A 14,278-nucleotide genomic window follows, 5' to 3' on the forward strand; every position below is an offset into this window, starting at 1 on the left:
ATAGTGCAACAATGAATGAATGGAAACCCAAAATCTCTGTAAATGTTTATGAAAATTAATAAAATATAATTATAGGAAAAAAATAAAAGTAGAGAGCTACAAACCAAAAACCATAGTTGGGTGACCTCCACAACCCTCAGTGACCAGTACAAGAACTGGACTGAAATGGGCAAGAATTTAGAAGGCCTGAAGTGCACCTTCAACCACCCTGATCTAAGTATTTGTAGGACATTCCCGTCAACAACAGCAAACTATACAGTCTTCTCAAATACTCAAGGAAGGGTCACCGAGACCGACCATATGCTGCGCCATCAACCAAATCTAAGTAAGTGTCAAAGGGCTGAATGCGCAGAATATAATCTCCGAGCACAAGAGAATTAAAACAGAAATTAAATAATAAATTATCTGGAAGCCCTAAAGTTTGAAAAATCAATCCAAATGACTTCTTCACTCGTTTCAGGATTGTTGCTGATTTTAGGTGCTTTCAAGATTATTTCAAAATATATTTGTAAGTTGTAATATTTATAGAGGCAGATCAACAGGTCTTTTTTTTCCTCCCACGAGAAGTTAGGTGAGTTCGAACTATCAACCTTTCAGTTAGCAGATAAGAGTTTAGCCATTGTACCCTCACAATTTTCAGAGTACCTGAAGGCAGTATCTGTTACAAATATGTTCTCAAGAAGGGATCTCCCCCATGACCGGGCCCTCAGAAATCCAATCAGAAAATCATCTTTAGAAGATGCTAGGTGTCACTCTAGACAGACCAGTTTATTGCCAGGAAAGAAGTGTACCTTACCAAACAACTCACATGCTCCATCTCACTCAAAAGGCAACTAACTCCGTCAATCAATTCATTTTAATCAGGGGCCACCCTGGGCAGGATCGAGTAGTCAAGAACAAGGAGTTTGGAAGCAGAGTGTCCAGAGTTCAAATCCACTATCTACTATAATCTGAATTCTCACATGACCTCCAAGATTCCTACCCCTTGTGTATAAATGCACTGTAGAAAGAATCCCTTCCCCTTATTGGTCAACTCAAGCCATTGCCATCAAGTCAAACCTAAGTTGCAGCTGTCCCTCCTCCAGCAGGTTTTAAGAGGCTCCAAGTCACACAGGAGAAGACTGCCCATATTTCTCCCTTGCAGCAACTGGTGGACTCGAACCATCTGCCTTTATGTTGACAGTGAAACTCCTTACTTACTATGCTATCAGAGTAGGCATTACTAGAACTTGTCATTTCTATTATTTAATAAAAGCTATGTGGTGGTGGTGGTATTTTTTACCATTGAGTCGAAACTGACCGATAGTGATTTTTAAAAATACATAAAGATTTCATAGAAGAGTCCTGCTCAAAAGGAGAAGGATGTAGACGACAATTCCAAACTCACACGGAATCCAGACTTTGTGGAGCCACGGAAGCTGGATGAAGGCCCCAAACTACCACCTGAAGATTACTTTTAATCTTTAAACCAAAAACTTGCCCCCACTGTCTACTGAAAACCAAATAATAATTTAGCTTAACCAGCAAAGAATGCCTGCTTTGAGGAGTGAGCTACTGAAAGAAATATCTACTTGGGATTAAACTGCTAACAGTATCGCAAAAGATTAGGTAAGAAATTTAAGAGGTGATGAGCTGATGTCAACAGGGAAGGAACACTTTGGAAAAGGAAGGTAAGAATAATTGGACAACTCAAGAATAATTGCACAATTTGCCGAATGTAATCAATGCCAATTAACTGTACGTGAACAAATTGTTGCAATGTTGTATATAATTCTGTGCAAATCCTCAACAACAACAAAAAAACAACTTTAAAAAAATTCAGAAAAGGACTGACTTAATGAGGCAAATGTTTAAAAGGATGGGAGCCATAGGAGGGCTCCTGAGAAAGGCAGTGGTATGAAATAATGTAGGTTCCAACAGGCTCCTTCAGGATTCATATAAGCAGACGCTGGAGGAAGCGGGAGTGAGAGCAGACGGAACAAATTAACACTGCAACAGTACCGGCCACTCTGCAGCCAGGCATCCACTTCACACCTCTGCACCTCAGTTCTCCTCATCTGTGAAATGAGTCTGAAAAATACCTTCTCCACAGGGCAGACAGCTAATATCGCGCTGTAAAGTGTTGTTATGATGGTTAGGGGTGAAGGGTGGAGTCCAAGGCCACCTCAAACAGTTTTCAATCATGTAAATCAGTTTCCTGAACAGAATAACAAGGGGTGTCTTCCTTGCTCACAGGAAGCAGGGGCCCTTCTCACCATAAACAATTCTCCCAACCCAGCAACGGTCACCCTAACAGCTGTTCACACCCCAACCACAAAGGGATCTAAACTCTCTCTGGGTCTTCTCACTACAGAGAGCCTGTCCTGGCCACTCAGGGTAAATGGGGTACCCACAGGGAGACTGAAGCTCAGAAAGGGGAAGAAACCAAGTCAGATCACACAGAAGTTTGAGCACCGACAGGGTGCGGACGTCAGGACTCGGGGCTCCAGCCCTCCTCGCTCTGCCTGGGAGGGAGAGGTCTTGCCCTCCTGGACCAGTGTCCAGTCCAGAGGTGGGAGGGCACCAGCTGCAGTCACTCTCCACAGCAGACACATGGTAAGGCTTTACAAAATAAGGGGTGATTAACATTGACACAAAAAGACTACCCTGTTGTCCTAGTTGTAAATCAGTGAGCTCACACTACACCTCTACTGAAAGCCCTCCAGTGCTTCCTGCCCAGTCAGGTACAAAACCCCAGCTCTGCCCCATCTATCTGTACCCACCAACCCCACTGGCTTCATCTTCTCTCCTCTTCCCTCCAGCCACCCTGGCCTCCTGATGTTCTGCAAACCAATCAAGTATGATCCTGCCTCAGGGCCTTTGCACATGCTGTTTCTGCTGCCTAGGACATGTGTTTGTTATGTGCCGTGGAGTCTTTCGTGACTCACAACGATCCTGTATGTATGGTATCTCAGAGCCCTGTCCTATCCTGAGCCAGTCCCAGTATCTCTGACACACCTGCCTCCACTTCCCCAGACACTGGGTCAATCCAGCTCATCGTGGGCCTTCCTCTGCTGCACCACCCTCCCTCCTTCATCTCTGGTTCATCTCCTTCAGGACAGTCTAGAGGCCACCTCCTTCAGGTCTTTAGTGACCACCCTATCACTGGCACTGCCACCATCCCTGATCACCAACAAAGAAAAGCACACAAGCTCTGTAATCAGGTTAATTCCGACCTAAAACAAACCTATAGGTGAGAGAATTGTTCCACAGAGTTCCTAAAGCCATAATGTTTACGGACGTGGGCACACAGAGTGCAGACAGCACTTAAACGCTTAACTGCGTGCCACAGGACTCCGGAATGACCCATTCTGGGGGCCTAGTTCATAGGTTCACTGCTAACCTGAGGCCACGCCTCTCTGGTAGTTCAAATCCACCCATGGCTCTGAGGTAAGGAGATGAGCCAGCCCCTCCCTAATGACTTACTGCCTTAACAATCCAACGGAGGGTCTGCTAGGAGGGAATTCCCACCTGACAGCAATGCGGGAATCCTGTTTTATTTCCTTCCCAGACACATGCACAACTGTAGGAAGTGGACCAAGTTAGTCAATCACTCTGGACTTCAGCTTACCCATTGAGAAAATGGGTGACATAATGATCCACTTCAGAGGGTTGCAAGGACCCACCAGCACTGTGTAGTATGCAGAGACTCAGTGAAGCCATGGGCCTTGTCTATCTTGTTCCAGAAACAGGCTGGCACCGCCAGGCATACAGGCACTGCGCCTGGCAGAGTAGGTGCTGCTCACCACTTCGAAGAGTAACTGAACGAAAGCTCCAAATGCCCACACCTTGTTCCTCCTTGCAGATCTGCCCACCCACCCTTCGCAGTAGAGGGCAGAGCCAGCCCAGACCCCAGGCCCTAATGGTTAGTGGTCACCTGCTTCTTCCCACCACCCCACAGTGGCCCTGGCCTTGCCAGTCTGAAACAGCCTCACCTCCCCTGGCCTAGAACCAAGGGATCATCTGTCAGTTCCATGCTGGGGAAGGAACCACAGGATAAACACAGATTGAATGTCCAACCACAAAGCAGAGGAGGAACAGTCCCTTTGTAAAGGGTACTAGTACAGAGGCTGGAAGCCCTACTTTAGCCCCATGTGTCCTGTTTAACATTTTACAAGGAGAATGTTCATACATACTGCCCAGTCATTGACTCAGGTGATAAGAGACTGGACTGGGTACTTGCCCTGTGCCATGTGCTGTGCTGGTGAGGGACACTCATTGCTCTCAAATCAATACCAATGTACAATGACACGATGTTGCTGTTTTGGTTAGGTGTCCTCAAGTGAAGTACAACTCATAGCGAGTCCCAGGGTTCAGGCGGCCCTAAGAACAGCCTTTAATCCACTCTCCTCCAAGAAAACTCCAAACAAAGGTAAACTAGCTAGAAGACGCTTGGTTTTTAGAAAACACTTCATCAAGGAGCCACAGATATGTAAGGAGAGGCCCTGACCGGCAGAGGAAGAGGCACAAACCCTGGGACTGGCAGTTGGGAGTTCTCACTAAGGGGTTAACAAACTGGAGTAGAAACACCTTCCAAAAGAGTCCTTGAAGGTGAAGTCAGAGAGGTAAGTTCCCCATTCTGTAGGGCTTTATGGGACATTAATTACAAGGACTTTTATTTTACCCTGAACAATACAGGAAACCAACTAGAATTAAGCAGATAATTAAAAATTAAGTTTTACCAAGACAGAGTAGAAACACAGGCTCCTTAATAGAATTTAGGCTGTAAGTGCCCCTGCAGAACCCACTGAAGAGGACTCTGATTCAGGCAGGGAGCCCCAGTGGCATACTAGTTTAAGCACTGAGTTGTAACCATAAGGCCTGAAGTTCGAATCCATAAGTTGCTCCACTGAGACGAAGCAGTCTCCTCCCTCTGAAATCTAAAGCTTTGGAAGGCGGGTGGAGGCTAACCATGGAGTGAAACAGTCTCAATGTCTGTGGACTTGGGGCTTTTTGGTTTGGGTTCAAGCTAAGTATTCAACTGCTAGTCAGAAAGAAAGGTCAACAGTTCAAAGCCATCAGCTGCTCCATGGGAGAAAGATCCAGTAGTTTGTTTTTATAAAGATCTGCAGCCTTGGAAACCCTATGGGGCAGCTCTCGTCTGTCCAACAGGGCTCACTATGCCATTGAGTTGATGCAACACATTTGGGATTTTGTGCTTTTGATCCAGGCAAAAACGAATTCCCTAAAGATCCACTCAAGCCTGCTCCCCACAATGGAAGCCTAAGCAGCTGCAGGACCTCAGTGCTTCACGAGAGCTCACCTCCCCTCTGGGAGCCACCATGGGCCTCACCAGCAAAACAAGGAGTTTGGGGCCCAATGACCCACCCGGCTTCAGTTCAAGTTCCACTATCTCCTAAAGTGTAGGCCAGCGGCATCCTGCCCTGGCCCGGGGCCCGGTGGCTACTGCACACTGAGCCAGCCCACCCTGCTCTCCCTCCACCTGCCAGGGTCCAGAGAGAAGCCTCAATCTATTGGAAAAAGAAGACCAGTGAAAAAGGCACAGGGTCAGGTCCTCCTGCAACCAGGCATGTCCTGCTGTGAAAACTTAACTCTTGCAAAACCTGCACGGGGGTGGGGGGAGTGCTGTGAAGCAAATAGGATGTGGGTTTCTTCATGTGAGGGTGCGGCTCAGAGACAACAGGTTCTCTGCTCCCAGCTTAGTATAGGGGATCCTCTCCAAAAAGGGAGGTGCTCAAGTCCCCAGAATCTAGAGATACCAACCGCATCCACCTCCTCCTAAAGTGACAGATAAGTGGTCACAAGGGCATAAGTACTTGTATGGGCTGTCAGGGGGCCTATCTGCCCCACATGCTGGATCAAACACATGCGCTGTAGCACCTCCCCATGGCTCATTTTTCTCTGATGACAGCAGCAACATTCGTGTTGCCCACTGCACACGCACACCACGCACACGCACACACACACACACACACACACACAATCTCTACACTGCCTAAAATTACAGCAGATGCTCCTTTAGTATTTGCAGGGTGAGAAAAGCAATCTCATTTCACTGGCTTTACCTGTTTTCCACACACAAAACCATAGGACTCCTGTAATTATTGCAAACACGTCGGTTTTTAACATCAAAGGGCTTTCACTGATGTCCTGATGCTGTCCAGCCCTGTATCCAGAGCCTGACCAGGCTCTCCAGCATCTAAAAGTTCAGAACACTTGGCCCTTGGGCTTCAATCCTGTCCATTCGCAAAGCCCCAAGGGTCTCACAAAAGCAGAAACTTTGCTCACACACTCACAACAACACGATGTAGGAGTTGAAGGTAGAGGAAAAGAGTGCGTGGGCTTTGAGGCCAGACTACTGTAGTTTGAACTCCAACCCTGTCTGGCTGTGTGATCTTGGGAAATGACTTGGCCTCTCTGTGCCTTTGTTTCACTTGCAAAAAGGCAAATACAGTAATAACTAGAACGTCTGCGTTCATACACAGAACATACTTCACACAGGCAGCACAGCCCACTGTGCTGCTAACTCAGGCTGTGCATGCGTCATCGGGAGTTCAAGCCCTCTGGCCAGACCTCAGGAGGAAGGGACAGGCTCCACCCCTTAACATTTACAGCCCTGCAAACCCTGAGTCAGCAGTGATTCAATGGCCCTCAGTTTAATTTGTTGTCAGAATGTTAGCAAATTATTATTACTTCTATTGTTGCATTAATGCAACTGTCATCCCGGCAATGCAAGCAACTTCTTTCCCTGTCAACTTTCTCCCCAATATATTCACATCATGTGCACTGACTATGACAAACAGGATTTCTTGGTGCATTTTTTTCTCTTCTTCTTATTTGCCATTCTTCACACGACATATGCATACATTCTTCTCTCCCAGCTGCTGTGCCCTTGTGCACACGGGGCTGCTATTAAGTCGATTCCGACCGACAATGGCCCGATCCAGTGATATCACAGAACCTCTCCACAGAGTTTTTTAGAAGACCCTCAAGGAGATGGATTGACGGGGGCAACAACAGCAGACTCACGCACAGGGCATTTGTCAGGACCATGCAGTGTTTCGTCCTGCTGTACGCAGAGTTGCTCCAAGTCAGAAGAGAGCTGAGTGCTCCAAACCACCACCTTTCCAGGAGCAATTACTCATCACTAAAGAACGATGAAGAATTCGTGGGAAATCGTACACATGGATGAATATAGAGCATATTAAGCTAAGTGGTGCAAGTCAGTCACAAAAAAATCACAATTACGGGAACTGTGATGGCTTAGTGGCTTCATGAAGCTTCACTGCAATCCCGAAGGTTCACAGTTCAAATCAACCAGATGCTCTGCTGGAGAAGGAGGGGAAACTCGTCCTGTGCCAGTGGGATCCAATTTGACAGTACACCAAATTAAAAATAAAAATGTTAAAAAATTTGAAAAAAAGACAATTAAGGTATTGTTTTGATATACTGTTGAGTCAGAGTCAGTCGACTATAGCTGACCTCCCAACAGGTTTTGAAAGGCAGTAAATCACATGAGAGAAGGCTGCCTATCTTTCTCTCAAGAAGCTGGAAGATTTGAACTGCATGCCTTGTGGTTAGCAGTGCAACTCCTTACCACTAAGCCATCACACTACAATTATAAAAAGCTAATGGGGGGGAATTAAAAAGCTAATCAAAGGTTTACACACAGAATCAAGGTTGGGCGGTTAATAGGTATAGAAAGTGAGGGAAGGAGAAGTAAAATAGGTAAGTTGGGTGAAGAGAAAGGCAATATTGGGTGGTAAGACTCTGTCATAAATTAATTATATTAACCAGAGATTAATTGAAAAAGAGGACAGTCTTTGCAGAAGCCGGTTTTCAGGTTGCTCACATGGACCAGCAGCTAGCGGGTGTGAAACACTGACATTCAGCTGCAGGTGAGAGCTCAACCGTGGGGCTCCATATGGACACAAGGTCCATGCGTGTATACAGTCGTTGCCAGTCTTCCAGTAACCACTCCGTGTTGTACACAGGATGACAGAGCATCTTGCTTTTCTCAACACCATCATGTGAAAAAACCCCCGAGTCACCAGGTAGGAGACTCACAGTTGCCGAATCCACACCCTGACCCTACCCCCTCGCCCTCACCCCCAGCATTTCTCCCTACTGCGAGATGGGAGCACAGAATCTTCCACAAAACAACAATGACAACACAAAACCACAGTTTCTTGTTTGGCCAAGCAGAGCTCCAATGGGGGAAAAGCTTTGGCCTCCTCCCCAAAAAAAGCAGAACCACAGAAAGCGTTCTGGAGGCTGTCTGCCTGCACCCCTGTTCCCCAGGGACCTAGCCAGCTCAGGGGTGGAAGGGTGGGGCTCTCAGGGTACCTGGGAATGACTCTGGTCTCTTTCTCCAGCCATGAAGAACCTGCTGTGAACTGCTTGTCGAGTCCTACCCAGGGCCTTAGCACCCAGGCTCTCATTCTTCACCCCAGCCCAGACGCCTGGCACGTTCACCACAAAACCCCTCGGCATGAGTTCCTCTTCTTGAATCCAACCAGAAGGCAGGAGAATTTGAATCAAGGGCCCATTCATTTCCTCTCAGAGAGGGTAAGGCTTTGAGCCCCCGACAGCCTCAGCTCGCCACTCACACTGTTGCACAATCCAGGAGAACCACAGCTTTCTGAAGACCTACTATGTGCCTAAGGAGCCCGGGTAGGACAGCTGCTCAACACTCAGCTGCTGGTCAAAAGGCTGGCAGTTCAAACTCGCTCAGCAGCTCTGCGAGGGAAAAGACCCTGACAATCTGTTCCCACGAAGATTATAGCCAAGAAGATGTTATGAGGCAGTTCTACTCTGTTCTGCAAGGGAGTCAAAAGGTGATTCAACAAAACCTAACAACAACGAAGTGACCAGTTTGTCCAAAGAGCTTTCATTTCAGGCTCATTCAAGAGCTTCACAACACCCCCAGTTTACTGTACAGACGAGAAAGCTGAGGCACAAAGCAGATTAGGGACCAGACTAGGGTCAAGTCTGTAGAGGGCAAAGCCAGGATGTGAACCCCTGTGGTCTGGCTCCACAGCCCCTCAACTGTCATACCATACACAGAGAGAGGAAGGGGGAACCTGGCACCCCGCCATTTCCCTTCTTCCATGCGTTCAAACTCCACCTCTGCACTGTAGCAAGCCATCTCTGTCACCTTAAGAAATCAGCAATACACCTTCCTGAGCCAGAGGCAGTCTGTGAAGTGGATGAGGCCAGGAGTTGTGGAGTAAAGCTGCCTGATACCAGAGCTAAGCTGTCACTTGTGAGCTGCCTGCAGGCCCCAGGGAAGCAAACTTAAACTCTCTGCCTCAGTTTTCCAAACTGTTAGTAGGCAGAACAGGAGCACCTCCACACAGGGCTAGTGGGAAGATTACATGAGTTAAAGTGCTTTTTGTTGTTATTGTTGTTGTTGTTGTTGTTGCTGTTATTGTTACACGCTGCTGAGTGAACTATGTTACTTGTAGTTGTTATTATGTGCCCTCAAGTCACCTGTGACTCATAGTGACCTCATGCACAACAGCTCTGAACCCTGCCCTATCCTGAGCCAATCTCATTGTCTCCACACACCTACCCCCATTACTCCAGTGACTGTGTCAATCCATCTCACCCAGGGTCTTTCTCTCCCTCTACACTTCCAAACATGATGTTCATCTCCAAGAACTGGTCCTTCCTGGGAGCATGCACAAAGTGTGTAAGACAGAGCTTCAAGATCCTTGCCTCCAAGAAGAAACTTGATTTCACCTTTTCCAGGACAGACTTGTTTGTTCACCTGCCAGTCTACGATAATTGCAGTATTCTTCTCCAGCACCACAGCTCAAAGGCATCGGATTCTTCTTCTGTCATCCTTGGTCACTGTCCAGATCTCCAATGAATATCAAGCAATTGTGAAGACCATGGACTGGATCAGGTGCACCTTAGTCTCCAGACTGTTTCACAGTGGTCCAACGAAAAATGGCTCTGAACCCTGCTTTGTCTTGAGCCAGTCTCACTGTCTTCAATACACCTGACCCCACTGTCACAGTCTTTTTGCCAGTCCATCTTATCCAGGGTCTTCCTCTCCTGCACTGACCCCCTAGCCTTCCAAAAATTATGTCCTTTTCCAAAGACTGGCCCCTCCTGACAATACACCCAAAGTATATGAGACAGAGCTTCAAAATCCCTGCCTCCAAGGAGCAAGGAGAGCCCTCTACCAAGTAGTGGCTATCCTTATTAATATCACTATTAGCATTACCCAAGAACACACAGGAAGTACCTCTAGACATTAAGATCTAAGGGTCAGAGTCAAAATCCAGGGCACGCTTTCCTACAATCCCTTTGGTTTGCCCCCAAGAGAGATGCATGGTCTTTAGGACAGGCTGGTCCTTTCCTTTTCACGGAGGAAGGAACCCCACTGAGATCGACTGACATGGTGACTGCAGCAATGGGCTCCGGCGTCTCAGAGATGGTAAGGGCGACACAGGCTAGGTTCCGATCTGCAGTTCATAATAAGCTCACTATGATTCCTACGCATCGTGACAGAACCTGACAATAATAACCACCACACAAAACACACCACCAAAGTCAGCAGTGATAAGGGAGTTGGGATAAGACCCAATTCCTAAAGGGGTCAGGGAATGATGGGGAGACTTTGGAGAAACCAGAGTGCCTCAAGTCCGGAACCAAACAAAACCACTGGTTCCTGTTGACAGTAACTTAGAGGGTCACTCAAAGTCCCTGTCTGTTCAGTGCTGACTCAGATTTCACTTCCTCCAGGCAGCCCTCCCAGCTACTCCTGCTGTCTGGATTACTTGTTTAGTTATCACCTATAATAATTAATGATAACAACTACTATTCACATAGCTTACCCCATTATAGAGTATTTTAATTTGTCACAATGCTGACTTGCTTGTGACAGTGATGCTAGAAGTTCTGCCTCTGATATTTCAAATACCACCAGCAGGGTCACTCATGGTGAACAGATTTCAGCAACTTCCACACTAAGATGAGGGGAAAAGGCCTGGCAATCTACTCCCAAAAACTGGCTCATGAAAATCTCGCTAATGGATCACAACAGAATACTGTACAGTAATACAGTGGCTGCGACAATGGACACAAGCATGGACACAATGACCCTAGAGATGGAACAGGACCAAGCCACGCTTGACTCTCTTGTACAAAGGATTCCAATGGATTGGAGTCAACACAACAGCTGGCAGCATACACCTTACTACCTGCCAGGCACTGTTCTAAGTGCTTTCTATACACTTACAGAACTCAAAACTCTCTAAAACCCTTTCAAGCACGATCTATCTATTACTCTCCTCAAGACCCCTGGTGGCCCAGTGGTTAAGTACTCAGCTCCTAATTGAAAGATTAATGGTTCAAACCCACCGGAGGCTCTGAGGGAGGACAGACTTGGCAATCTTGTAAAGATTATAGTCTTGGAAACCCTATGGGGCAGTTCTGCTTTGTCCTATAGCAATGCTATGCGTTAGAACCGACTCAATGGCATGCAGCAAGGTTCATGCTCCACTTTACAGATGAGAAAACTTGGGCTCAGATGCGTTAAGCCTTTGTCCAAGGTCACACAGCCACAGAATCTTGCACTGGGATTTTAAAAAACAAAACCTCCTCCACCAGCTACTCCAAAGAAGAAAGATAGGCAATCTCCTCTCCTGCAATTTACTGCTTCTGAAAACCCACTGGAGGGTCGGTTAGGAGTCTGTTCTCACTCCCTGCAACAACAACTTTGCCTCTCACTGTGTCCTCCAGGAACCCAGGTCTGGCCAGCCCTTCAAAGTAAGGGAATGAGCAGGCCAGAGGAGCCCTGGGGGGTCTGACTTCATTACATGGGATTCAAAGTAGGGAGAGATTATCCTGTGTGCTTCTAAATTAGGGGTGAGATGGGGGTGGATCCCTTAGCAAATATGAAGACAGGGGCGGAGGAGAGAGCAGGAAGACAGACAATCCCACCTGCGTGGAGAGACCTGGTAATTAGCAGTTCCTAAAGCTTTAAGCCCTGGCTTTCCAAAACACACATGTTTTGGGGTATTTAGGGAACATTTCTGATGGGGTGAGGCAAAAGAGGCCTTCAGCGCCTCCCAATGACCACCACGGCTCATCAGGTGAGGCTACGCATCATTCTGTTTCAGGCTCTTGTTGTTAGATGCTACCAAGTAGACATCAACCCATAGCAACCCAACATACCACAGACAGACGCCCTGTCTCATCCTGCACCATTCTGATGTGGCACCCACTCAGGGATGTCCTAAAGGACACATTCACAGAGAACCCTGGCTTCCCTACTTTTGTTTTACAGGTGGAGAAACTTGAGGCCAGGACTAGCCTGAAAGGTCAAAGTCAGACCAGCTCACTCCAGAACTGACACATCATCAATAACAACAACAAAAAAAAAAAAAAACCAAAAAAAAAAAACCCAAAACTGGAAGAACTCAGAATAATAAAAGTGTCAAGGCAATAAAATAGAACTTAGAGGGGGAAAAATTTTAAGTGTTTCCTGAATATGGTTAATCCCAATCAATTTCCACTATTCCAGCTTCCTTGGATTCTGCACATGGACAATTTAAAACCACAGTTAACTCAAACGCAATCTATACCTGTTTCTGAAACCACACTCTTTTGCCCAAGGGCAGAGGAGCAAGGGCTTCTTTCTCATTTGTACAAAAATTAGTTTGTGCTTCCTCTTTTCCTTCCAGACTAAGGGGCAGGGAGTGGCTGAAAAGGAGAAGTGGGGGTTCCCTAGAAGCTGACAAGGCTCCCAGAAACCAGGACTGTCCACATCTTTAATTTAGAATCTGCCAGTTTCACACTGAGCAAGAGTCTTCCTTTCTTTCTCTTTTAACTATGAAGAGAGAAGAGAAAGGGATGGCAACTTTGCCTTATTCTTACAAGCCTTTATATAGATGAGTCCTTGGACCAAAAGGTGTTCAATGTCTCTGCACACTTCTCTCCCCATTCCACACCACCCCCTCCTTTTCCAGGGAAAAAGACTCCCTTTTCCTGGGCTTGGAACTCAATCCGCCCCAGATGAACCCCCAAGTCACTAAGTGTCCAGAGAATTCTAGAGTCTCCGGAGTTCTTAGGAGCCCGGAAACTGGCAGAGCCCCACTCTGAGGTCTGTGAAGGGGCCCCCACCCCCACTGGCCCTTCCTGAGCCAGGATTAAAAGACTTCCTGGAGTAGTGAAGGGAGTAAATGAGGTCCCAGCAGGAGGCTAGAGATGAAAGCCACAGAGTCTCCTAAGTTCCAACCGAGGTTCCCACCTCCTCTGTGCCCTAGTCTTGTCTCACTTCCTAAGGGAGTAGAGAAGTGGCTCCTTCCTCTCACACCAGAAAGGGGGGGGGGGTGAAAGAAACACAGCACAGGCGTTTAGGGACTGAAGGAATGCCTGAGTATCCCAACTTAACCAGCGGTGTGATCCTGGATAGTCAGGCACTCTGGAGCTAATTCGGTTCACCTCTGGTGACAGTTAAAGCTGTGAATGACATTTTGCAATGTGCCAAGCACATAAAAACCGCTCAGTTATTTTATAAGCAGTGCCTGAAACCGTGGTTTTTGCAGCTTGGTTGGGAAGTTGGGGCGATTTGGACTGCCACGTCGTGAGTTCGAAATTACCTCTCTTCGACTTAAGGGGTGCGGAGGTGGTCTCTACCCTGGGGCTTTACCCCCCTCCTCCCAGGTTTGATTTTTACGCTCTGCTCTCCGCCTCGGGCCACTGGCCTCTGGATATCCAGCAGCTGCCCCACCTCCAGCTGAGTGCTGGGCTGTGCACCGGGAGGCGAACAAGTTCCCGGGAGGAAAAAAGACGCAGGAGCGAAGCCGCCGGCGTCTGGGTCCCAGAGCCCCCGCCTCGCGGATGTAACTAATTTTAAAACTATTTGAAAGGCGGGGAAGGGGGAAGAAAAAGACAAAAGGGCAGCAGCGCGCAGGGAAACCGAGTGCGGGAGACCCACCTGGGGTCCAGGCCGGTCAGCAAAGCAACAGCGCAGCCCTGGGGGCGCACGATCGCCTCACTTTTCAGCCGGGCCCGCGGGGCGTCCCCCCAGGAGCCTCTCTGGCCCCCGAGATCGCGGCTACAGGTTGGGAGGACCCCTCCAGGTCTGGGGTTTTGCGCTCCGGAGCAGGACGAGCGGCCGGAGCAGGGCTGTCCCCGCGACCCCAGCAGCACTCACCGATTGCAAGAAGCGCAAGGTGCCCACGTAGTCCCTCTCGGTGCCCAAGATCTCGTTGAGGACGCAGAGGCGGAGGCGCAGTTGGCGCTCCGACTCCCGGGCGGC

The 14,278-nt window shown here is 48.0% G+C and overlaps 1 protein-coding gene across 1 annotated transcript in view; it reads right to left on the minus strand.

The window, feature by feature from the left end:
• PREX1 (phosphatidylinositol-3,4,5-trisphosphate-dependent Rac exchange factor 1) overlaps nucleotides 1–14,278 on the minus strand; it is a 211,849-nt gene that overhangs the window by 196,606 nt on the left and 965 nt on the right. The window contains exon 3 of the mRNA XM_006881749.1: nucleotides 14,174–14,278. Within this exon, the coding sequence (XP_006881811.1) occupies nucleotides 14,174–14,278 (105 nt within the window). The remainder of the gene's footprint in view (nucleotides 1–14,173) is intronic.

The sequence above is a fragment of the Elephantulus edwardii genome, unplaced genomic scaffold (assembly GCF_000299155.1).
Source record: "Elephantulus edwardii isolate Elephantulus edwardi_28Jun2011 unplaced genomic scaffold, EleEdw1.0 scaffold00015, whole genome shotgun sequence".
Lineage (NCBI taxonomy): Eukaryota > Metazoa > Chordata > Mammalia > Macroscelidea > Macroscelididae > Elephantulus > Elephantulus edwardii.